We start from the raw sequence: 25,563 nt of genomic DNA, 5'->3' as shown, positions 1-25,563 counted from the left end.
GCAGGCAAGGCTATCTCCTCCGAAGATATGGCTATTACTCTCTTATCTCATGTTATTACTGACAGTCGATATGCAGCATTCTATTCTTCTCTTATTACCTCTGGCCGCCTCAGCACCATCACTTGGGAGGAACTTGTCCCCATGATGATGGATCAGGAGGAACAGTTCACTAAAACCTCTGATGGTTCTTCTGAGGCTCTTGTGGCCCATCGTCCCAAATTACGATCCAAGAATGCCCCGTCCTCTGCCAATAACTCATCTCCTTCAGATCCGTCCAGTGACCGTCCTGCTCCCAAAGGTAATTGCAATCACTGTGGCACTCCTGGCCATTATTGGCGCAATTGTCCCTACCGCAAACACAAACGAGCTGACGCACCTCTGGCCGCTGCGGCTGATGCTTCCCTTACCCCTACTCCTGCATTTGTTCACCTTGAGCTCTTGAATTCGGTCCCCCTTCCTGCAGCAGAGTCATTGGCTCTCCATAGCTCCGATGCTCGTGAATGGATTGTTGATAGTGGGGCCTCTCGGCATATGACCCCCTCCTCCTCACTGCTGCAGGATCTCACTCCTCATTCTGGTCGTGTCTGCATCAGCGATAAGCATTCTATTCCTGTTCATTCAGAGGGCTCTCTTGATATTATTCCTGATGGCAAAGGGGGTAAACACTCTTCTCGTGTTCTTTATGTTCCGTCTCTCGGCTTTCATCTCCTTTCGGTTCATCAGATTTGTCAAAACAATATGAAAGTTGAGTTTAAAGCAGCCTCTGTCACCATCCGCGATCGTGCCACCGGACAGCCGGTTTGGACCGGCCATTCTACTAATGGTATCTACAAGCTTGTCGCCCTTCCCTCCCTTACAGAACCTCTCTTGGCGACCTTTGGCATTATCGGTTTGGTCATTTACACATTGATGCTCTCCATCGTGCTTTTCGTGATCAGCTTGTCCTCGGCCTCCCTAACGTCGGCACTCGCCAAGGTCTTTGTCCCTCTTGCATATTGGGCAAACAACATCGCGAGCCGTTCGCTCATCATGCCTCTCGCCGTGCCACTGTTCCGCTTGATCTTGTTCACCTCGACCTATGTGGCCCTATGCAGATTATGTCCCTCAAAATTCTTCGTGCTGATAAAGGTGGTGAATTCACCTCTCTCGAGTTTGATCGGTTCTTGAGTAGTCATGGTGTCAAACGGGAATTTGCCAACACAGGTACCCCTTCTGATAATGGTGTGGTTGAACGTAAACATCGTACCGGTGTTGAAATGGCTCGGACCATGCTCACTCACAGTCAACTCCCTCAGTCTCTCTGGGCCGAGGCCATGATGACCGCCATCCATACTCTTAACCGCTCTCCGACATCAGCAGTCCCAGGCATGAAGGCTACAACTCCGTCTCCACTGGCTATCGCCTCTATGATCCTCGCCGCCGCATTATCTCCGTGAGCAGGGATGTCCTTTTTGACGAGCAGGTCCTTCCGCCATCCTCCGACTCTCCTCCTGTTCTTGGAGATCCGTCTGATGCCCCGGAGCCCTCTCTCCCTCCACCTGCCTCGTCTCCCGGTACATCACCTCCTATTCTCTCTCCTCCGCCTCCTTCTCCGGCTCCACCCTCGTCTGCTCCTCCTTTGGAACCCCGCTCGGTACGTGTTCCGCGATGGCTCATTGATACTCTCCGCTCCTCCGGTCTTGAGGATCCCTACTCCGAACCACCCCCTGATGATGGGCCTCGTCGCTCTCATCGCCATCTCCCACCGTCCTCTTCTGATCCCCTTCATGTCAATTACGCCCTTATGTCTCGCATCCTCGCCACTCGTGAGCCCACTACCGTTCGTCAGGCTCTGGCCCAGCCTCATTGGAAACAGGCTATGGAAGCGGAAATTCATGCTCTTCTTCGGAACCACACCTGGGACCTTGTCCCTCGTCCCTCACATCGTTCCGTCATTGGTGTCCGGTGGATTTTCAAAACAAAATACGCCTCTAATGGTTCTGTCGACAAGTATAAAGCTCGGCTGGTGGCTAAAGGCTATGCCCAACGACCCGGCATCGACTATGGGGAGACCTTTGCACCTACCGCCCGGATGAGCACCATCCGCACGATCCTCGCTCTTGCAGCCCACCATCAGTGGCCCATCTTTCAAATGGACGTCAAATCTGCATTTTTGAATGGTGATCTTCATGAAGAGGTATATGTGGATCAGCCACCCGGCTTCATTAATTCTCGTTCTCCTTTCATGGTCTGTCGCCTTCGCAAGGCTCTCTACGGTCTCAAGCAAGCTCCTCGGGCCTGGAATCAGCGTATTGATACCTTCTTCTGCCGCCAAGGACTTCTTCGCTCTCTGGCTGATCCCAATCTTTATCTTTTTCATGAAGGACAGCTTCATACCTTCATCATTCTTTATGTGGATGATTTAATCCTCACCGGGAGTCATACCAATCATATCCTTGCCATTAAAGTTGCTCTTCAAACTGAATTTGAGATGACGGATATGGGCCTTCTCCATTTTTTCTTGGGTCTTGAGATTTGGCAGACTAAGAGGGGGTATTTTGTCTCTCAGCAACGCTATGTTCACGAGCTCCTCGAAACTTTCCACATGGCTGACTGTCGGCCCATCACCTCTCCCATGGATCCCAACGCTAAACTCTCTGCTTCTGGGTCCACTGCTTATCCTGATGCCTCCCTCTACCGCCAGCTTGTTGGATCTCTTCTTTGGCTACTTAACACTCGACTGGATCTCGGCTTCTCTGTCGGCACCCTCAGTACCTTCATGCAAACCCCTTCGCTTTCTCATTGGCAAGCTGCTCGACGTCTCCTCCGCTATCTTCAGGGGACCTCTACTTTCGGGCTCTTTTATGCTGCCGGTGGTTCCTCTCCTTTCCCGCTCACTCTCCGAGGATGGAGTGACTCCGATTGGGCTGGCGACCCCGATTCTCGCCGCTCTACCACGGGCTATGTTTTCTCCTTTGGCTCTGCGGCTATCTCCTGGTCCAGTAAACGCCAACCCACGGTCGCCCTATCTTCCACCGAGGCTGAGTATCGGGCTATGTGTAGTGCCACCTGTGAGGCTGTGTGGCTTCGGCGCCTTCTTCTCGATTGTGGTTTTCAGCAACCCACTTCTACCACACTTTTTTGTGACAATCAAAGCTGTATTGCCCTTGCTCGCAATCCGGTTTTCCATGCTCGGACAAAACACATTGAAATTCAGTACCACTACACGCGAGAGAAGGTTCTTGACGGTACCATTGTGCTCCTATTCAGCACCACTTTCGACAACGTCGCCGACATATTTACCAAATCTGTTTCTCCTCCCCTTCTAACGTCATACCAGCTCTCTGGGTCTTGTGCCACACCCTGGAGCTGAGAGGGGGTGTTGAGAATATGCATCTCCAGGAGTGGCTGGCCGACCAGCCCCCACGCAGCAAGGGGCGCCAGAGGGGGGTAGGCTGGCCGACCAGCTGGTCGGCCCAGTTGGCCTGACCGACCAGGCTGGTCGGTCCAGGCAAACTGGCCGACTCCCCCCCTGGCCAGCCCTATAAAAGGGCCTCCTTCCCTTCACTTCCTCCATCACTTCTTGCAGCTCCTTAAGGCTCCAGCATACAGCCTGCTCCTGACCATCCCCTCAGAGCCCCCTCTCAGCTGCTCAGTTGGCTGCCCACACTTCTGCAGCAGATCTTGCCTCTTCAGGGCTCTTGCCTCCTCGCTCCAGGCCTCTATAGTTCCCTTGTTCCAAGGTTCCTGCCTCTTCACCCAGGCTCCTTCAGCCTCCTCTTCTCTAGGATCTCGCCTCCTCAGTTCAGGCTCCTCTAGCCTCTTCACTCCAGGCCCCTGCCTCTTCGTTTCAGGCTTCTCCTGCCTCCGTGCTCTCAGGCTTCAGCTTTCTTGTGTTCCCCTTTTTCTCTGCTTCAGTTCAGCCTCTCCTGCAGCCCTTGTTTTCATATCTTATTCAAGATATCTTGTATTTCAGTTGCTGCCCTGGTTTAAGGGCTGATTTACAGCAGATCAGTTGTGGCACATTTTGTTATCTCTAGTGTTCTCTGTATGGCTCTATAATTTCAGTTTGTTTGCATCTTCCGCTGCCATTTTAATAAATGTCATGTACAAGGCTGATCAATCACCAAACGGATATAAGTTTAGGGCACTGCGAAATGCCTCAAACTTTTCACGTGGTAGTGCTTTGGTGAAAATATCTGCAACGTTGTCATGTGTGGACACAAAGATCATACTGATCTCTCCTGCATGCAACTTCTCTCTGACGTAGTGATAGTGAACCGCAATGTGCTTCGTGCGAGCATGAAACACTGGATTCTTTGCCACTGCAATGGCACTCTGACTATCAGTGAGAATTGGAGAAGGACCCTCCAAAGACAGATGAAGATCAGCAAATAGACGTCGCAGCCAGACACATTCAACTGTTGCTGTGAAAGCTGCCCTGTACTCAGCTTCACATGATGAGGTAGCCACTGTAGATTGTTTCTTGCTCAGTCAGGAAATGCAAGATTTACCCAAAAAGAAACAATTGCCACTAGTGGACTGCCTAGTGTCATAATCACCAGCTCAATCTGAATCATTGTAGGCATGCATCTGCAAGTCACCCCCCCTGGGAAATAACAAGCCAAAAGACTTCGTGCCCTGCAAATAACGGAAGATGTGCTTAACTGCCTGCCAATGCATAGTTTTTGGGCTGTGCATATACCTGCTCACTTGAGATACTGCAAACTGAATATCAGGTCTAGTGTTACAGAGATATATGAGGCATCCAACAGCCTGACTGTAAGATGTGGCATCAATTGATTCTCCTGGATCATGCATTGTGAGTTTCAGCCCCGGCTCCATGGGAGTGGCTATGGGCTTACAATCATGCATGTTAAATCTGTCCAAGAGTTTCTGCATATACTTGGACTGAGACATAACAGTGCCACGTCCCTCTTGAGAGAACTGGATCCCCAAATAAAAGTGAAGCAGCCCCAAATCTGACATGTCAAAGGTGGTCTGCAAATCAGCTTTGAAATCTGCAATATTATCTTCATTGGACCCTGTGAGCAGTAAGTCATCGACATAAAGAAGGATGACTAAAATTTCCCCCCCATCCAGCTTGATGTAGAGGGTGCTCTCAGTAGGACTATTGTGCAGCCCCTTGCTGGTCAAAAAGGCATGAATCTTGGCATACCATGCACGAGGGGCCTGTTTCAGCCCATACAAAGCTTTGTTTAGCTTGCATACCTGAAGTGCATTTGTTGTAATTTCAAAGCCTGGAGGTTGTTTGACATAAACCTCTTCCAGCAAGTCTCCATTTAAGAAGGCTGTTTTTATGTCCAACTGATGAACATTCCACTCAAAATGTGCAGCCATTGCAATAACAGATCGGATGGTGGTCATCCGGGATGTAGGAGCAAAAGTCTCTTCATAATCTATGCCCTTTTTCTGAGCATAGCCTTTAGCAACCAGCCTTGCTTTGTATCTGTCAATGGAGCCATCTGGCTTCCGTTTCACCTTGAAAACCCATCGTGTGCCAATGGCATGTTTACCTGGTGGCAAGTCTACAACATCCCAAGTCTGATTTTTCTTAATGGACTGCAACTCATCGTGCATGGCATTCATCCAATGCACATTGTCCTTTGCTTCTTCGAATGTTGCAGGCTCCTCATCGAGAAGAGTACGTGCATATGTTGATTCCACTGAATTAGCACCTTTCATGTGCCTTGCTGCACTGCGAGTCCTGCCAAGTAATGGAGCATCAATCTTACTCTCTCTGAGAGTCTGTAACAGCCAGTTTGGGACTGTTTTTGCTGCATGTATGTCTGCAATTTCTTGCTGAACCACCTGTTCCACTGCCTGTGGAGGTGGCAAGACATCTTGTGGCTGAACTGGAGCATCGGGAGTTGGCTGTAAATTCTGATTTGCATCAGAAATATCAGCAGGGGAACCCAAAGCAATGGGTAGTAACCCCTCAAAAACATCCTCTAAAGAAGAAGGCATATGAAATTCAGCCTGAGTGTGAGCTGAATTTTTTGCAAATATCACATCTCTACTGACAATGATCTTGCGTGTAGCAGGATTGTAGAGATGGTACCCCTTGCTTTCTGCACTGTACCCAACAAATATGCACTTTATTGCCTTATCTGACAACTTATGCCGAAATTCAACTGGCACATGAGCATATGCAAGGCATGCAAAGACTCAGAAATGATCCACTGAAGGCTTTCTCCCATTCCAGACCTCATAGGGAGTTTTTGTTTTCAAAGTCTTAGTGGGAGCCCGATTTAAAATGTAGTTGGCACACGTCAGACCTTCAAGCCAGAATTTGTGAGGCATGTGTTTGCTTTTCAGCATACATCTGTCCATCTCCACTAGAGTTCTATTTTTCCTCTCAGCTTTGCCATTTTGCTGAGGGGTCAGCCTCACTGTGAGCTGATGCACAATACCCTTGCCTTTCAGAAAAGCATCAAAATCTGCAGACAAGTATTCCCCACCTCTATCTGTGCGTAATGTCTGTATCTTGAGTCTAGTTTCATTTTCAACCATGGCTGAAAAGTGTTTAAACACCATGAACACTTCTGATTTGCACTTCAGCCCAAAGACCCAAGTGAAATTGGAGTAATCATCAATAAGAGTAACAAAGTAGAAATGACCACCCAATGATGGAGTCCTCATGGGACCACAGACATCACTATGTATAAGCTGTAATTTGCAGACAGCTTTAATTGAACCATCCTTTTCGAAGGGGAATCTATGCATCTTGCCTAAAATGCATCCTTCACAGGCATGTGGAGGAGGTATCTCAAGAGGTGGCAATGCATCAACCATAGAGTGCTTTTGAAGCGTCATCAAGCTGTTGTAGTGCATGTGGCCATATCGGGCATGCCATAATTCTGCATTCTACATGGCAGCAGTAGGAGTAGAAACTGCAAGAGCATGGGCTGCTCTTTTCTCAAAAAGATCAAGCTGAAAAAGCCCACGCAGCAGAGTACTAGATAATCTCAAGGCATAATCATTTTCCCTGTCTCGGACAGCACATTTGTCATCCTCAAAGATGACCTGAAATCCAGCCCTGTTAAGAGTGGACACTGAAAGAAGATTCTTGGTGATACCAGGCACATATAAGACATGTGAAAGTCTGAAAACTGAGCCATCAATGGTAGTAAGCTCAACTTCTCTTGTGCCACGTACTGAATATGACGAGTTATTGGCACAAGTGAATTTCTTACCAACGGGAGGTGGATGCAAGGAAGTAAAGAGACACTTCCTAGAAGTGATATGCTTGGATGCACCGCTGTCAAAATACCAAGTATTCAGTGTTTCATTGACACTGAGAGCAGATGCATCCGTAGAAGAGTCATAACTGCAAGCCAAAAAGGCATATGTATCATCATTACAAGTGGCTGTACTATCCCAAGCATCTGGAACAGCCAGCCTAGAATCTGAAATGCAAGATAAAAAGGCATAATCCTGTCCAACAAAGTTGGCTGTAGCATCCCCACTGTCAGATGCATGAGGAGCTGAATCTGAAACAGCCATACCGGAGCTGTTTTTCTTCTCTTTTGCAAGCCTTTTCATGCATTCTGCAATGTGATGACTTGGCTTTTTGTAGTAATGACAAAAACCCTTCTTCTTGGGCTTACTTGCATCATTTTTAGCCTTTTGTGAAGGCTGTCCTGACCCACTGGAAGGCTGATTTACTGATGTCTTTGCCTGTCCCTTTGTTTTTGACTTAAACTTTGAGAGCATAGCTTGTTCACCTGCACGTGAAGCCAAGTTTTTCCTGGTCTGCTCTTCCTGAAGCAGAAGTCCTATCAACTTATGAAAAGTGGGAGGATTTGCACCCCCCCTCAATGATAAGTTCAGCAAGGTATGAAAGCTGAGATAAGACTCAGGAAGAGAATTCAGAGTGGTGGTAATCATCTCTGAATCAGGAATAATCTCATCTATGTTCAATAATTGCTCTCTGAGATCCTGTAGCTTTGTGAGGTGGACTGACATGGAGTCACCCTCTTCCATATGTGTATTACTTAACTCTCTTTTCAAGAAAGATACCCTTGCATCATTCCGGGCTGCATACATGCTTTCTAAGATATCCCACGTTGCCTTCGAGGTCTTACACGACCGGATATGCGGAATGATAAATCTTTTCAGTGAAAGAGAGATGCATGACAAAGCTAAGGCATCCCGTGAATCCCATCTCTTCCGCTCTGGAGTAGTGGCTATAGCTGCACCAACAACTTGTTCTGCAGCTGCACCCTGTGCATGACCTCTTCCACCTCCTTGCTGAGGAGGGGTATTAGGTGCCATACCTGCTGGTTTGATCTCACCCCCATTCACATAATCCCATAAATTGCGAGAAATCAGAATATTGTGTACCATAAAACTCCAGAGGGAGTAGTTGGTACCATCCAACTTGTCTTCCTGTGAAAGACCACCGAACTGGAAATCATTCTGATTTTGCTGGGCCATATCTAAGAAAGAGATTTTAGTAGATACAAGACTGAATTCCCTTACTGGGAATGAAATGCACAACTCCCAAAAAACACAGCCAAGCACTGGCTGTAAATGCAACTCAGATTTCTGCACTTGCACTGTCAGAAATCTGTCCAAGCATCAAAAACTCTCCAGAATCTGCCAAAAGTGCTGCAAAACACTTCAAGAAAGGCAGTATGAACTGAAATCTCCAAAATTGCTCTCCCAACACAAAAGCCCCAAAATAGGCCCGAAATTGCAACCGGAAAGGGGCAAATTGATCAAAAGCCCCAAATGTTGCAAGAATTGCGCTCTGTTTGCAAAAGCCCCAAATTTCACTGCGAAATTGCAGTGTAATTACAAAATCCCCAAATTTCTTCAAGAAATTGTGCTGCAGAATTGAAAGCCCCAAATTTCGAGCTTGAAATTGCAACCAGAAAGGGGCAAAAGCACAGAAAGCCCCAAATTTTGCAATTTCAGCAGAAAGCCCCAAATTTCAGACCAAATCTGCAAATCTGTCTGCAATGTTTGCTTCACAAGCAACTGTGAACTTGAAAATACCCAAATAACTGCAAAGGACTGCAAATGTCTGCTGGTACAATGAATACAGATGACCAAGTACAGATTGTACTGATAAGCAGGTTGTACAGTCGCAGGTATGGACGGGATTGCAGGATGTACGGCGACGGCGGGTTGTACGGAATCAGGCCCTGTACAGAAGCAGGTACGGTGACCTGCTGTACAGCTTGTACGTGCAGGTACAGCTGTAGCATGTACAATAGGTACACGTTGGTATGGCGACGATTACTTGCGACGGCGTGATTGCAGGTATGAGCTGTACCACGCTACAGATCATGGAATGTGCAGGTACGGCACGTATGGTAGGTACGGAATGATGCAGGGTACGGCATGTACGAATAGCGATGACGCAGTAGGTACATCAGGGAAATCGTACGGTCGTCAGCGCAGATACGTGCGTGCTGGAGTAGCAGGTCCGAACGAGTGACGCAAGTGCAGTGCGGGACTGTACGTAAACAGTCTGTACAGATTGTACGGACGACGATGGAGATGAAGCAAAAGCTTGTGGGCTCGTGATGGAGGCTAATATGCAGTAGGAGCGGCAGCAGGAGCTTGGGCTGGAGGCAAGAGCCCAACGAGGCTCTGATACCAAATGTGAGTATAGGGGAGAGAGAGAGCAAGAGAGAGTGAGCTGAGAGCTGAAAGCTTGAAAGCTTAGTTGCAATAGAAGAGTGTAAGAGTACAACTGAAAGAGTGAGAGATAAGGTTTTGTCCTAGTGACAAAACCGTAGTAGTCACTAACCATAGTTAGTGAACTAACTGCGGTTAGGGGGAAAAACCTCTTAAAGAGGGAAAAGTGCCCCTAACTAGTTTATTAAATTACATTGGTCACTGCTGAATTATATCTATAATTCTAACACTATTGTGCCCTAAACCTCCATGATAGCTATGCTTCTCACAGCCAAGAAACCCACGACTCCAGTAAGAGTAAACAGCCCGTACTCATCACGTACATGCTAAATCTCTATGGCTACAGTCGAGCAAGTGCCTGGCTAAAGGTCACTCTCCTAGTCACTCAAAGACACTATCCCCATCTCAAGATCTCCCAGCTCATGTGGTCACCAATCAAGTACTTTCGTAAAGCTCCCTCCAAAGCAATACTCTACACAATGATGGCTTCTTAACCAAGTGCCAACTGCCTGCAACCTTCAAAATGTCCACTCAATCCCCTGTGTGCTCATGCTGCGATATCAATCAGCCACAATACACACATTATCTTGTCTTCTACAAGACAGCGAATATCTTCTTTGGTTGTCCACGATCTCATTCTGGAATTCTCCTGCAAACCCAAGCTCCATAGTCGCGATGGCCTTCCAAGAAGCTCTCTTTCCTTTAGTTTCCTGTTTACCGAGCAAGCTTCTTCCTAGACCTTATGCCTTTACGAACCTCCACACCCGTCACGTACACATAATTATCACCGTAGCTTTCAGTGCTCATCGCAAAACTCACTTCCTTACACACAACGAACCGAGACGCCCAGCCAGCAAAAACTCCCACCGGGCTACCGTCTCCCGTGACTCCTCCCTTCTTCTAAAAGATCCGAGGCCTCCCTTTCCCTGCGCAATCCTCGACCTCCTTATACTCCAGCAGCTCCTCCTTCAACGAACTCATGTTCTCTTGCAGCCGTCTCTTCATGAGGCACTTCCACAGTCTCTCCAATGCCCATCAAGCTCCCTCCCCACTACAGTTCACGATCTTCTTCAAGCAGCTTGCAGTTGCGCTCCTCTTTCATGGGATGATCATAAGTGTTGCTACTCCTCTTTTGCTCACGGTGCCTACTCTGGCACCCTCGGTATTCATCCCAAACCTCCATAGTGGCATACGTCGTCCTCTTCAGTAGCAGCAAGAGGCCCCGATCTCTTATTGCCTACTGTCCTCCCAGCCTACAGTCGCGATGCGCCACCTTCCCTCGTAACTCTAACACGTATATTCTCGGCCTCCCCTTCTCTGCGCAATCCTGGCCCTCGCGCTTTTGAGCTCCTTCTAGCCACTCAGCAGCGACCTGCGCTCTCTTCCAGAGCTCCTCTCTGCCCTCTCAGATCCCCTGTTCAGCAGCGCGATCCCCCTCTTGCCAACTCCCTCTCTGCGCAATCCTCCTCTTTCAGCAACAGTCCCGTCCTTCGACGCCCAGCCGCCACCTTGCCATCTAGAAGCGCCTCCTTCATTCTCACGTAGCCACATTCGCATGAGCAGGATGCCTTCCCAATCAGTCCAGCCACGTCAGCCTAATTTGCAACCTCATCAGTGACATTTTACCACTCTCAAGACATTTCCCCCAAATCACATTAAATGCACATTTTGGACCTTTAGTCACACAATTCCCCCACACATTAGCATGCACATTAAAGCTTGCATGCAACCTCACACACACATGAAAAGCCCTTTGACATGGACACCATAACATATCAAATTCCTGTAACATGCAAGTGCACATTGACTCAGGAAAATATAAAAAAACCCTTCATGACTTGACTTTACATGACCCCAAAAACTTTTCGCTTGATCACACACTAGACACCTTTGCTTTGGAAGTCTGGTACAACCACATTGCATTTCATCATTTCCCATGAAGTCCCTGCAAAACATACTTTATTATCTCAAAAAAGTATACATTAGTCCATCATGCTTGTGAAAGAAAAATCCACAAATGCCAAAAGCCCACACCTACCCTAGATGTGTACAACTATGTGGCTACCCATAGCTATATAAGTGCTCAAAAACTTGATACAGATTTTGTCCTATCATTTTGCCCATCCCAAGTCTGCAGACATTCATGTCTTGCAGATAGAGGTATATAAGATTTGCATTTCTTCAGAGATATCCTCATCCATGAGGTCTTCTGACTTGTCTGATTTCATCACAGTAGGTCCACAGCTGCCCACACTCATGATCCTATGAAAGTATTTCTTTAGTTTGAAGCCATTGACTCTATTCTTATGCTGTTGGCCATCCAAATCCGCAAGTTGATATGATCCATTTTTGAATTTCTTTGTCACACGAAAAGGTCCATCCCATTTGGTCACAAATTTCTTCTTGAAGGTAGAATCCAGACTACTGTTGTATCTCAAAACTAGATCACCCTCCTTGATTTTCTTATCCTTGAATTTCGTGTTTGCTCTCTTTTGATTCTCCTCTTGAATTAAAGCATAATGTTCCACCGCCTTTTGTCTATCTGGTTGTGCTTCCTGCAAATCCAATAACCGGTTCTGGAAAGTAGAATTTGAATCCTCGTTTATCTTCATTAACATCTATAATGCAGGAATTTCTACTTCCAAGGGCAATAGAGCTTCTTTCCCGTAAACAAGATGAAATGGTGAAAATTGGGTGCCTTCTTTTATTGCAACTCTGTAAGCCCATAAAGCCCAGTGCAAAGCAAGATCCCACTCCTTCTCATAGGTTCTCATAATCTTTCCCATGATATTAGTACACACACCATTAAATTTTTCATTCATCCCATTACATTGAGGGTAATAGGGACTTGCATATCTGTGTTTAATCTTCAGCTTTCCACATAATAAATCCATCAGTTCACTCCTGAAACTTGGACCTCTATCAGAAAGCAATTCCAGTGATGTTCATTATAAAGGGGATGATTGGGTTTATTTATGCATAATCAAGCAATGGCTTAAGCAAGCGGGCAAGTGATACCCCAAGCTGTCAGGAGGTTTGGTCCTTTCCGCATCATCAAAAAGCTCAGTGATGTCTTGATGGAGCTGTGTTTGCTAGAAATTTAGACCATGCATAAGCATATATTTGCCAAGCCCATAATTCGGGGCGAGATGTTCATTATAAAGGGGATGATTGGGTTTATTTATGCATAATCAAGCAATGGCTTAAGCAAGCGGGCAAGTGATGGTTGAAAACTGAAAGGAAAGCATGGAGTGAACACAAACTGATAATTCTTGCTTTTGGAATGAAGAAAGTTGAGGTCCTTAAGTAGGCACCTCTTACATGATCACTGACATCACTGATGACCTCTGAGCTCCACAATCATCTCCTCAATCTGCTCCTAGATTCTCTCAATCATCCTATGTGGCTTCTACCACCACCTAACAGTGCTTATGGGCACCTAATTGTGCCTCTAGCACACACACATAGAAACCAAGGTGTGTCTGGGGCATACACCTTGAGATATCCCATCATACCCTCCCTCAAGGGAATGCCTCAGGCTATGTCAAGGATACATCTAGTCTCATAGTTTCTCATGCGATCTCATGGTGGTCAAGGATAAATCTATGGCTAGGTTCTCATGCTAGCAAGGGGTTCCCAAGGGTGTGAAGTAAACAAAAGGGATACAAAAGACCTTCCAATGGTTATCTCCCCTGCATGTACATGCACACAATGTCTGTAGGAGGTACCATGGAGCAAAACACATACACATGGCCTACATCATATGGTGACCAGAGGTGTTTACAAAACACAATAGTTTATTTCATTCATTTTGGAGGACTATCCAGGCTGAGTACCTTGACTCAACAAAAAGAGAGATCTGGAGCATACATGGAGATGGTTCAAAAAGCATAATCTTCATAGGATGCCTCATCTTGTGGAGGCACATCAACTGAGAGTAGATTGGCAATTTCTGACTTTGAAGTTGCTTGCTTTTTGGCTCTACAAAACTTTTCATGATGATTGTTTTTGCCATAGTGTTTGCATGGATTGATCTTGAAGCAGTCTTTTGAGAGGTGATTAGTCTTCCCACAATGATTGCAAGGTGAAAACTTGCCCTTCTAGATTTTTATGGCATAGGTTGTGTCATTGCCTTTCCGGAGTTCCATGTGCCTTTCTTCTTCTTGAAGAGCAGGGATAAGACCTTCAAGATTAGGATTAGGAAGAATTTTCAAAGTGGTAACAACATGATCATAATCTTCAGGCATACTCTTGAGCAACACTGCCATTGCATCATCTGTAGTGATAGGAGAGTTGATAGAAGCAAGTTGAGTCATGAGACTCCGCATGTAATTGACATGGGTAGCCAAAGGAGTGCCACTAACCATCTTCAATTCAAAGAAAGCAATCTTAAGTGACAATTTTGAGATGTGATAGCTAGCACCAAAAATAATGTCAAGCTTCTGCCAAGCTTCTGAAGGAGACTCCAAATCAGAGATGTGATGAATATAGTCATCTCCTAAGGCAAGAGCAATGATGCCATAGGCTTTCTCCTCTCTAGTAGGATCTCTTGCCCGGCGTGTCGGAGTTGAGGATTCGCCAGCATTGGAGGCTGTTGAAGAAGAAGTTGAAGCCGGTTTGACAAGCCCCCAGAGGTTTTCCCTCATCAATGTAAACTTAACCTTCATTTGCCATGTGTGAAAGCCCTTACCATTGAACTTATCCATATTCAAGATGGTAGCCATGAGAGGGTCTAACGCAAGAATTGGGCAGTGTCTTCTCTCTTACAAGGCTAGAAAAACAATTGAAAAGCTTCAAAGTAAAAGCATTTAATATAGCAAAGACTTGTGACCAAATTTCATACTACAAATCAATGATGCTTTCACTTGCATGCTTCACAGAGGTGGCTAAATGAAAGCTTTCCAAGCAAATCCAGGTGTAGCAACTTACAGCAAAGCTGTAGCCACAGTTGTACTGATGCTATTTAACACTTTAAAACATTATAAATGCTAAAGTAGCATCTAATGTAGCATCACACTCACAACCTTGTCAAAACTGTCCAAAACAGAGGCCTGAACTTGGAGGGCTTGTATCTCACTCTCCAAAGCAAAGAAAAAGGGGCTTTCTGAAGCAAAAGAAAGCTCACATATAGGCAAATTTTTGGTGCAGAGGTTAGACAGAATTTCGCGCGATGTTGCTGGCTGGAGCGTCGTCAAAATCGACTGGTTTTGGCTTGTTTTCTCCTTGAATATGCAGCCATTGCTGCTCAGATTTCAACACAAGATAGCCCAAGGTATGGAGAAGCTTCCCCTGAAAGGAATTAGAGAAGGGTGGAGCAGACACAGAGAAAACGCAGAACATAGATTCGACGATTTTCGTGGAATGGCGACCAGCAGTGATGTTGATTCTTCAATTCCTTGCAGGTGAAGGTTCGCCCATTCGAGGGGTATCTCCAGCAGGAAGGGCTCGGAGAATGGCGGAGAACTGAAGGAGAACAAGCTTTAGCAAGATTTGGGAAGAAAGGGAAGAAATGGTGAAGATGAAGAAGAAGAAGATGGAGAAGAAGAAGATGATGTGGCACAAATGGGCTAACGGAGGATCAAAGGGCTCTGATACCATGTTGGAAAACTGAAAGGAAAGCATGGACTGAACACAAACTGAGAATTCTTGCTTTTGGAATGAAGAAAGCTGAGGTCCTTAAGTAGGCACCTCTTACATGATCACTGACATCACTGATGACCTCTGAGCTCCACAATCATCTCCTCAATCTGCTCCTAGATTCTCTCAATCATCCTATGTGGCTTCTACCACCACCTAACAGTGCTTATGGGCACCTAACTGTGCCTCTAGCACACACACATAGAAACCAAGGTGTGCCTGGGGCATACACCTTGAGATATCCCATCAAGTGATACCCCTAGCTGTCAGGAGTTTGGGGCCTTTCCCCATCATCAAAAAGCTCAGTGATGTCTTGATGGAGCTGTGTTTGCTAGAAAATTTGACCATGCATGATGTCTTCCATTCTCGTATCTCAAGCCTTACATTGGACTATCCCTTAGTAGTGTCCTAGATGAGCCCCAGCTTGAGGTGATTGACGAGGCAGAAGTCATTGAGCCCGAGCATCATAAGTTGGAGCATGGGTCAGGACGATGCATTTGGGAGTTCTACACGATGTTTCGAGCTTGCGGAACCCATGAGGTGGTTTGGTTGGATGAATTTTTTTCCCAGGATTGTCGTGAGATTTTGGCGGACTACTTGGAAGCCATGAACCTGTGATTAGTGCAGCGGATCTGAACAGAAGTGGAGAGGGCAAACCACTCACAAGCTGAACTGGAAAGAAGAGAAAAAGACGAGCGACTGCAAGGGATCTTAGGACAAAACTCCACAACTGCTGGGGGAAAAGCTCTGCTATATAGGCACAGCTGTGATCCACACAGAGATGCAACAAGTGAGGGAAGGGGGGCCTATATATGGGCAACCCCCCCAAGTTGGCTGATCAAGTGGACTGCGACCCTTGCCCTAGGTGGGCCGACCCCTACAGCCCATGGGGGCTGGCATACAGCCCTTCAAAGGGGCTCCCCCCCTGCCCTACACTGGGAGACTCCACATAGTTAACATCAGTCCTTTCCACTGCCTCGCCGGCAGCATTAGGATCTTTTGTTACCCGCCTCTTTTTGTACCGTCAAGAACTTGAAAATTCTTGACCCCTCCACATCGGAGGAGACTTTTCTTGTACACCGTTCGGGTCCCATGGGTCGTTTTCGGCCCCCCGTGGACGATAATAATTTCTACTTCTACTTCTACTGGCTGACTAGGTATAAAGGGCTGCCACACAGCCAAATAGGGGCTGAACCCTTGCCGCCCGACTGAGCTGCTCCAAAGGGGCCGACCCCCTCCAGCCGTCTCATAGACTGCCATGCAGCCATATAGAGGGGCTGAACCCCCCTGCCTATAGGCCGACCAACATGGCAAGGTGGCCAACCAGCAGGTCAGCCCACCTCAGCCTGTAAAGGCCTCCTAAGGGGTAGGTCTGCAGCTCCAGGGGCGGCCACGCAGGCCTCTAACCCTGCCCAGCAAAATGCGCCACAGCAAGGGTGACCCATGGCGACCAACAAGCCGAGATGGACTCCCCAGGTGGGGCCTCCATAGTGGGCAGATTTGCACTCAGCCCTACCCTGCTCTACCCTCACATGGCGGCCACCCCCACAATGAAGGCCCTCACTCAACGTTGGTTCAACCTAGCCTAACCTCTGACGGGCGGGCCCACCCAAAAGCAAGGCCCTCACCCTCTACCTAACCTACCCATGTGACATTAGGAGATGTTAACTTCCAAGACCCCCTCTCAACTCCTGGTTGGAACATGATCTCTAGGGGCCTGGGTGTGCCGCTGGAACAAGTGGAGGAATCCATCTTGTGATGCTCTGTTGCCGCTGAGGACCGCCATAGGTATTGTCAAAGAATCCCCCTCTTGGCTTGAACCGTCTCAACACAATCACTTACTGACTCCTAACTTATGAAGGGTTGCCCCACAGTCAAATAGGGGCTGAACCCTTGCCCCTCTGCCCGACTGAGTTGCTCCAAGGGGCCTAACCCCCTCCAGCCCTCTCATAGACCACCACACAGCCATATAGAGGGGCTGAACTCCCTAGAGGCCTATAGGCCGACCAACAGGACAAGGTGGCCGACCAGCAGGTCAGCCCACCTCAGCCTAAGGGGTGAGTCTGCAGGGGCGGGTCTTCAGCTCCAGAGGCAGCCACATAGGCCCCCAACCCTGCCTAGCAAAATGCGCCACAATAGGGGCTGACCCATGGCAACCAACATGCCTAGATGGACCCCTAGGTGGGCCTCCAAACTGGGCAGACCTACCTTGCTCTATCCTCACAAGGGGCGGGCACATCCACAAGCAAGGCCCTCACTCTCTACCTAACCTACCCATGTGACATTAGCAGATGTTGACCTTCAACAGAACCTACTGCCAAGTTCAGTAGGAGGAATGCCACATGCACCCTTGCTGTAGGGTGCGTTGTTACACACTCGACTCAATATTAAGTGCATAAATGTACAAAAGTAGTTACCCTGATAAGTGCTTTTGTCGTATGCCGTGCCCCAGTGTGAACCCTTGTCTAAGGATGTGTCAAGCACGAGCTGCGTAGGTCGACTCCCAGCCTTTGGTTTAGGTGCAAGTAACTTGTACCGACTGGAGAACTAGCTAGGATAGTTAGGCTCAGCCTAGGTTAGTAGTTAGGAGGCAACCTTAACGTTTTCGCAATAGTTCGGTCCATAGTTTCCTTGCAAGAGCCTCTATAGCCCTTGCTTTCCTCCATTTTTTCTCAGTCACGTCTCTTAGCTCTCCGTTCAGTTTCTACTTCTTTCTATTCTCAAACTCACACATGCACCGTGCAATCCTGTGGACAACACTATCCTCTACTCCAGCCTCGTAGAAATGGTTCTCATCATAGGATACAGTGAGCATTGCAGCGGTGGAGCTTTTTCCAAGTTTTGGGGTTTTGCTCTGTTCTAGAAGCTGCTCTTCATGGCTCTTGTAAAGAGTGTTTTTTAGTTGTATTCTCCAAAGTAAAATAAATCCCCCTACACAACAAACTTTAGATTTTTGGACTTTGGAACAACAAACTTTCTAAATTTGTACGGTTGGATATATTCTAGTCATACAAAGGTATATATTTTCCCCTACACATTGTTTTGGAGTGGGGTGGTCCTCAGTGGGTACAAGGACCCAATTGGTTGCTACCCCCCCCTCTCTCTCTTTGTTCCAGCCCTCTGAGGCTTGTATGAGATCATCCTTTTTGGTATACTTTGTACCTTGTCCCAAAGGCCCACGAGGTCTTCCGCGGATGTTAATAAATCTCTCTCTCTCTCTCTCTCTCTCTCTCCCCCCCCCCCCCCCCCCCTTCTCTTTTCAGTGGTGTCATTGAAGTATCTCGCATAAAGGTTTCATGAAGGTCACATTGTTATTACTTGAACATGACCTATTGCATGTTGTGTGTGTGTGTACACATATATGTATGTGTGCATGCGACGTGCATGCGTGTCTTTTGAGTGGTAGGCATTCCACTCTAGGACAGCTATGAATGCACATTCTATTTAATAAAAAGGTTTCTTAAAAAAAAAAAAAGTGTGTGTGTGTGTGGAGAGAGAGAGAGAGAGAGAGAGAGAGATTGTATGGGCCTATGAGACAGTACAATCAACAGAATGACTCATACAAGCTGCGATGGGCTGAAGCAAAGGACTTGCTAAGGCCCTTGCCGAGTGCTAAGCTAAGCTAATGATCTCATAAACTCAAAACCCGAAAAACACTCTCTTTGAGGCTCTCAAGAGACTCCAGTAGGTAGTACAAAAGCTCCGGGGACATATTTGGAAGTCGTGGTATCCCTCCGATGTCGTGTATTTGTAGCTGTCAAGCTATCTTTCGCCGTGGCAAGGGGGATCTTTGTATGCGGTGGGCGAAATCCAAGGTGACACCTTGGGTCGGTCTGTCTCCTCTAAGTAGAGCAGAGATGGGCTGGACCTCTATCATGTGCTCTGGTCATCCTCTGCGGTGCTTGATGTGCCGTTCTGCGTCGTCTCTGCTAGGTAATCCATGCTATCCTCATGTTTGCTATCTTCTCATTCTCTACTCTGATGTGTCCTGGGGCTGACTGGCATAAAAATCAATGACGTGTCTTTGTGCCCGGTCAGTGTCATGTGTGTTGGAATGGTCACCTCCCCATCTGTAAGCCCCCAAATGAGGACAGCGTGGGGGAGGGAGACCTAGGGCAGAAGATGCGCCCAGAGAAGAGAAAGGGAGGGGACTGCCACATGGGCAGCACCTCACACAAAGCAAGAAGGGTACCTGGCAAGTCGTGGAGCTCCTGATGTACAGGGCAGACACGTGGACATCAGGGATCTGCAGCAGCCTGATTGCGCAGGGATTTTCAGCAAGGACAGACGGCGCAGCAGTACGGAAGGGTACGGTATACATACGTGGCTGTACGGGCCTGGTATAGACCTGGCAGGAGGCAAGGATGCTGCAGCAGAGAGGCGCAACCATGGCGCTGCAAACAGGGCGGGCTGGAGCCTGCAGGAAGGCCCGCAATAGGGCGCATATGGCATGGGCCAGTGGCGCAGTGCCACGTGGCAAGGTGGGTACAGATGGGCCTGCAAGTGGGCAGATCAGAGTGGCGCAGCAGAGGCGGGACAGACCAGCACATGGATCAGCCAGGAGAGGGGCTGGTTGGGCTGCTTTGAGGCAGCCAACCAGGCCTTATATAGGACTGACCTAGGGGCTGGGCCCTTGCCTAGATTGGAGGGCCAAAAGCCCTAAAAGTGTGGGCCATAAAGGCCTGTTTTTGTGAGCCCTTAAAGGGCTGGATCAGCAGCAGACTGGTCGGCCAGTATGAAGCTGGCTGGTCAGTTTTCTACAGCAGGCCTTAGGACCTATAAAAGGAGAGGCTTGATGCCTCACAAATCATCCAGCAGCCAGCAGTTCCAGGGCAGAAAGGAGCAGCAGGAAGCCTACTCTCTGGGTCTATCTACAGGAGGTGAGAGAGTGCAACAGGTGCTGCAGACTTAGCTCTAGGGAGAGGCTGGACCTTGGCTGTCTTCTAGGGCAGCAAGGTGCTGGGATCATCATACCTTCTGGAGCAGCCATTCACAAGCAGGTTGGAGCAGTGGAACAGGGACCTGTGTGCTGCAGACAAAGCTTAGCAGGGGCTGCCCACCTAGGCTGATTCACAGGCAGTAAGGTGGAGAAGAGAACACTAGACGGAAAGTCTACAGACGCTCGAGGTGGAGCACGCGGGCTCGAGTCTAGAGATAACTTACAGATAGGAGAAGGACCTTGTGGTTAGATCAAAGGACCACACCATTGGTGGGACTCTGGATCTATCTCTTTTGTATTGTGTCCATAGTTTTGGACGAAAATATATATTTTGGTGGTTTCTCTATCTGGCTGGTTCATTGTCTATTGATGAGTCTGCACATCTATGTGATGCACATTAAGTAAAGAAGTTTGTGATTCCACATCCCACACACACAGAGTGTGAGCTCCTGGGCATTACTATAAGTCTTCCGCTGTGCGTACCCTCTGTTGGGTCATTTCTAACAATGTGGTGCTGTCCCCTCCTGATGTCTATCTGGTGTAGCAGAGTCTCTGTGTCATCGCATCTCCATGAAATAGAGGCCAACAAAAACTTGGTCATGGAAGTGGATCAAATGGGAGAGTGGGCCGAACCAATTTCCCTCTTGAGAGAAGCAATGATAGCGTCCTCGGATCTCATATTAAGCAGGGCAAATACACGGGAAGTGCTCCTCTGTCTTCACTGCTTCCTGTGTGCATAGGTTGCCTACAAGTCCGTTGCAGCCCTCCTTGCCTCGTTCCTCAGCGGATGAGAGGAGACCCGCATTTGTCCTATGCCTCAACGCATGGGTAACCTGTCTGTCCTCCAGATATTGGGGCTTGATGATTAGTCCCTCCTCTGATACTCTGAGGAAGTGATCCTGGTAGAAGTGGATCTTGGTAGAGAACTCTTGGTCCCCTTCCTAAGTCCGTGATGTGTATAGCTATAGTAGGTCCAACCATATGATATTGTTATCTCATTTCGTGGGATTTGGAGGGATGGGGAGTCCAAACTATACTGAAAGGGGGGGAGGCGATCCATCTGAATACCCTGAGACCAAGACCAACTGGAGATGCGTGCATACTAGGCTTTGCTGTCCCGCTCTCAGCTAGCCGTCTAGATGACTCTAATGCCAGCCTAGGCAATGTCCATTTGGGCAAGGAGCAAGGCCCATACCTTGTGTAGATATGTCACTGTCTGAAAGATGGCATCGAGATCATCCTGGATCCCATCATAACCTGTAGCCTCTTGAATCTCCGCCACTCAGCTGTCGGTAAATCACATCCCTAGAAGGATGCTGCATACATGGTTGTCGGTCTCACTAGTGTATCAACCACCCCTTCATCGAGGGATCCGGGAAGTGTTCTTGGAAACAGTCTCTCTAGACGAGCTAGAGCCCCTGCCCTCATGTAAGTCGTGCTCGGACTGTGTGTCATCGTTAAGACAGGTCTCGTGCAAACTGCTCCAAGATAGGTATACGATTGTACTATCTCCACTGGCTCCCCTTGGTATGTGAAACTATGTCGCTGAAGTTCTGCTCGGGAGGTGTTGAAGATCATGATAGATCGACTGTCTGGAAGTGTGGCCGGTCGTGATCTCCTGGGGGAGAGAGAGAGAGAGAGAGAGAGAGACGCGTGCGCTCGCATATATGAGATAGATATATAGGTGTATGTATAGATGTATATTTATATGTATATGTATATATATGCTGGGACAATGCCCAGTTAGAGGCGCTGTAGAGAGGGCCTTATATAGGCCAGATTAGGGCAGCAGGTCAGCAGACTTGGCTGCCAGTCGAATACCCCACAGGCTGGGACCAGCCTGTGTGGTCTCTAGGCAGACTGCGATCGGGTCAAAGAGTGGGCCAGTTGGCCATGTTGGGAGGACTTTAACCGTGTAAAACGGACCTCACTTAGAGGCCATTGGCAATCCAGCCAAGGCATTTTGTGGGCACTGCAGTGGGCTGTGCAGGAGCATATAGTGCAGCGCCAGCAGGGCTTCTTGAGATGATACTGACTGATGCAGGTGACATGGAGGACTTTTGGATCAAGGGCATGATGCTATTGGTGATCTCATTGAAGACTTAGTGTCGGAGATCGGGAAGCCAAGAGAAAAAGAGGGAATACAGGATATCGTAGTGGGCTCAGGTCCAAGAGAAAAAGAGGGAATACAGGATATCGTAGTGGGCTCAGGTCAAATGCCAGAGAGTCATATGGAAGTTTTTTCCGAACGGTATGGATGCATAGTCAGGGAACTTGGGCTAGAGATACATGATTAGATTCTCCAACAAGAACAAGTTGGGTGAGAGACTATGGCATGAGCTAAAGGAGTGGGGTTTTGAACCAAGCCAAGTAAAGGAGTGCTACAGTGGATAAAATGTATTTATTATTGTTACTCCATGTACTGTCTGTATTTTTAAATGTCGTTCTTTTGATACTGCAGAGGATGGTCAAGGACGTGCTAAGTAATGCATCATACTTCGAGGAGTTTGTGGAACGACATAGTGGACCAGGAAGGTACACAGCAAAACAAGAGAATGAAGATTTGGAGGAAATTGCAAACACTCTCCCTTCAGACGTTGGTCCAAAGCTGCAGTCCCTTGTCCAGCGAAGCTTGACTACATTGAAGGTTGGTATTGTGTGTAATGAATGATAGATTGGATCTTACTGTGAATATAGTTAATCTGTGCATCGTTCTATGTTTGAAACTGCCATAATGTTTTTTGGGTAGTTACTTGAATGGAAAGTTTACATGTATTGAGTTATGCAAACAAAGTAATGGATGCACTAGCTGCAAGTGTAGCGTCTCTAGGTAAATGAGATCACCTTGGTAATCTGTCCCCTTAAATCTTGGATTGAATTTAAAATGCCAGGCTTTAATGCAGATTCTCTTGTAGAGTATGACTAGGTTTTGGAAACCAAGCTGCAAATTTTTTTTGAACCAGTTGACCATTGTTTGATTTCAATGCTTTCTTCAAGCTGTTGCTCCTACCCTGAGCATCACAGTCTCACTTGGATATTTAGTACTACAGTGTCATGGACCTGAAGTGTAGCTTTGAAAAAGGAAGTCAAAATTGGTATTGAATACTATGATCATAAAACGTTTTCCCCTTCTTTGAGGCCCTGTAGTTTAGGTGGTTCACATTTAGATACTCGGCCTCTCAAAGGACTTCTTAGGGAACATTAAATGCGATGGCAAGCTTAGGGCTGCTGACTTGTTAACAGTTGCTCATCTATCTTTCTTGGAATAGCAGAGAGCAGACATGGCATGGTGGTGGTAAGCAGAATCAGGGCTCATTATCTTTTGTAGCTCATTGCCGCCTTCAATCCTCGCATGGCCAGTTCTGTCTCTTTGAAGTTTGAAGATGAATGGTTGTCTGCAGTTGATCCTTGTTTGTTTTGTTTTTTAATATACTTGACAAGCTTTTGGTCTGCGCTGCACTGCAGAGCAATCCTGGAATGAATCTCGATGAAAAGCAATGGATGCTTGCAAACATGGTGGATGAACTTTCTCAGTACCAATATGGTGCCGCATCCCAGTCCTGATAACATCAAGATGATTCAAGACCAGTTGAGGTTTTATGAGCTAGCACATGGTTTCAATGCAAAGTGTCTGGGTGACATCTACTGAATAGGTCAGTCTTTGCAGATTAGCTGTACATGAGTTCATACCTTCTTCAGTTCTGTCGAGACCTTCCATTCGAAGTTTCAAGTTTGATCATTCAGATTTAACAGAGTAATAATTTTTTGGAGCAATACGACATTCTCCCCTTTTCTTTTTCAGCAGTTGCAAATTAAATGCCAACCACTCGTAGAAATTGGAGCGTTGTTGCTCCTTATATTTGGTTGCAATGCAATTTCGAATGTCAGATTTTAAATCCGTGGATTAACTTTTTACATGAACAATTCTGAAACAAGGACAACACTATTCTTGGAGGCAAAGCATATTCTCATGTGCAATTCCAAGCACTTTATTTGTGCTCATGTCCATGATAAAGCAGCGCAGTCAGGGGTAGGACAAGCGAGCGAGGATGGTTTTTATAATGCAGAGCGATGCCTCATATTTACCTCATTGAGTATGTTCATAGTTTTAATAAGTCAAGCACAATCTAAGGCTTGTTGAGACTGTATATGGTGAGTGGTTCTCGAATGGTTCAATGTCAAAGGTTCTGTGCTCACTTAAAAAGCTAACAGTTCAAACTACTGATTTATACTATAGACTTCATAGTCTTACCTCTTCAAATATTGTATGAAATGGGCCATGTGTGTCTTCCCAGATTTACACTGTCTTTGAGAGAAAAGATGAGATTTTTAATATCAATCGATGAAATATTTGCTAGTAAGTTGGTAAAATGGTGTTATAATTGTAAGAAGTTTTACTCTGTGGATCTAAAATCTTGGTACATCCATAGATGTGGAGTGGTGCCCATGAATTGCAGGACTTCAAATATCACAATTACTGCAGTCTGCAGCTCACTAAGATATAGCTTAGGAGCATCTGCTCCTGTTTTGCTCGACGGATCATTAAAGCTCTTCTCATATGTCACTTTACCATCCCATGAAAGGTGCTAGGTGGACATATTTTCCAATTCCTCTGTAAAGGCATAAGGCCTTTGTGGCCACCAAGCTTTTTTAAGACGCAGTGACTGGCGTTTCTGACCAAAAAAGAAAAAGAAAAAAGGATAGACCCATTTCTCTTACTCAGTTGGGCTTTTGTGGCCTTATATTCTCAGCATGTGTAATACTTGAGTCGTGAGTATCTCTCTTTGCTTCGAAGATAATTTTCAAAAATCTAATCGTTGACTCACGCAAGGCTTGTTGTAGTCTATGTTCAGTGGTTTTCCCGAGATTTTCACATGCATCATATTCATTCCACTCCATGTTCCTTATGTGTGATATGTGATATCTATACCAATCTTTTCCCCTTCTCTACTTCCCTATCCTTGCCTAGTTGGCAGCATTAGAAGACCTGCACATTCAAGATCCTTCACTGTGCATAGTTGCACTCTCTCTATAGGTCTTGTCTCTTAAGATAATTGCCTTTTCTACCTACATTATTAATCACCTTTGTGGCTTATCCTTTTTGGTTGCTGGTGAGCGTATTGGGTTCTTCATTTTGCTGTTCCTAACTGCTGATTGATTAGAGGAGCCATCAAGGAAACTAGACGTTCAAGATCGCGACGTTAAAACTCTACGGAGACAGCCTGGAGTTCAAGGTGATCAAAAGTCAAAGTTGTATTTGATGCCTCTATCATAAGGTGAGCATCAAGGCCAACCTAATTGGAGCTAGAAGGACCAAAACTAATATTTTAATTTAT

At 46.9% G+C, this 25,563-nt stretch overlaps 1 protein-coding gene across 2 annotated transcripts in view; it reads left to right on the top strand.

Annotated features, from left to right (window-relative positions):
* LOC147882295 (hydroxyproline-rich glycoprotein family protein) overlaps window positions 1–24,805 on the top strand; it is a 53,452-nt gene extending 28,647 nt beyond the window's left edge. The window contains exons 5-7 of one of the 2 annotated variants that reach the window (XR_015543858.1): window positions 22,689–22,874; window positions 23,693–23,880; window positions 24,030–24,805. Coding sequence is in view for 1 of the 2 variants with exons in the window: in XM_087400389.1 (XP_087256515.1) it covers window positions 22,689–22,874; window positions 23,693–23,791 (285 nt within the window). In the remaining variant the exon portion in view is untranslated. Of the gene's footprint in view, window positions 1–22,688; window positions 22,875–23,692 lie in introns of both variants that reach the window. The other variant, XM_087400389.1, reaches the window with a different exon arrangement.
* The last annotated feature ends 758 nt before the right edge of the window (window positions 24,806–25,563 follow it).

This window comes from Dipteris shenzhenensis, chromosome 29 (genome assembly GCF_047967505.1).
Source record: "Dipteris shenzhenensis isolate YYH24624 ecotype China chromosome 29, Dip_SZ_1.0, whole genome shotgun sequence".
NCBI lineage: Eukaryota > Viridiplantae > Streptophyta > Polypodiopsida > Gleicheniales > Dipteridaceae > Dipteris > Dipteris shenzhenensis.
The sequence above is the reverse complement of the archived record's forward strand: the minus strand, read 5'-3'. Positions and strand labels throughout refer to the sequence as shown.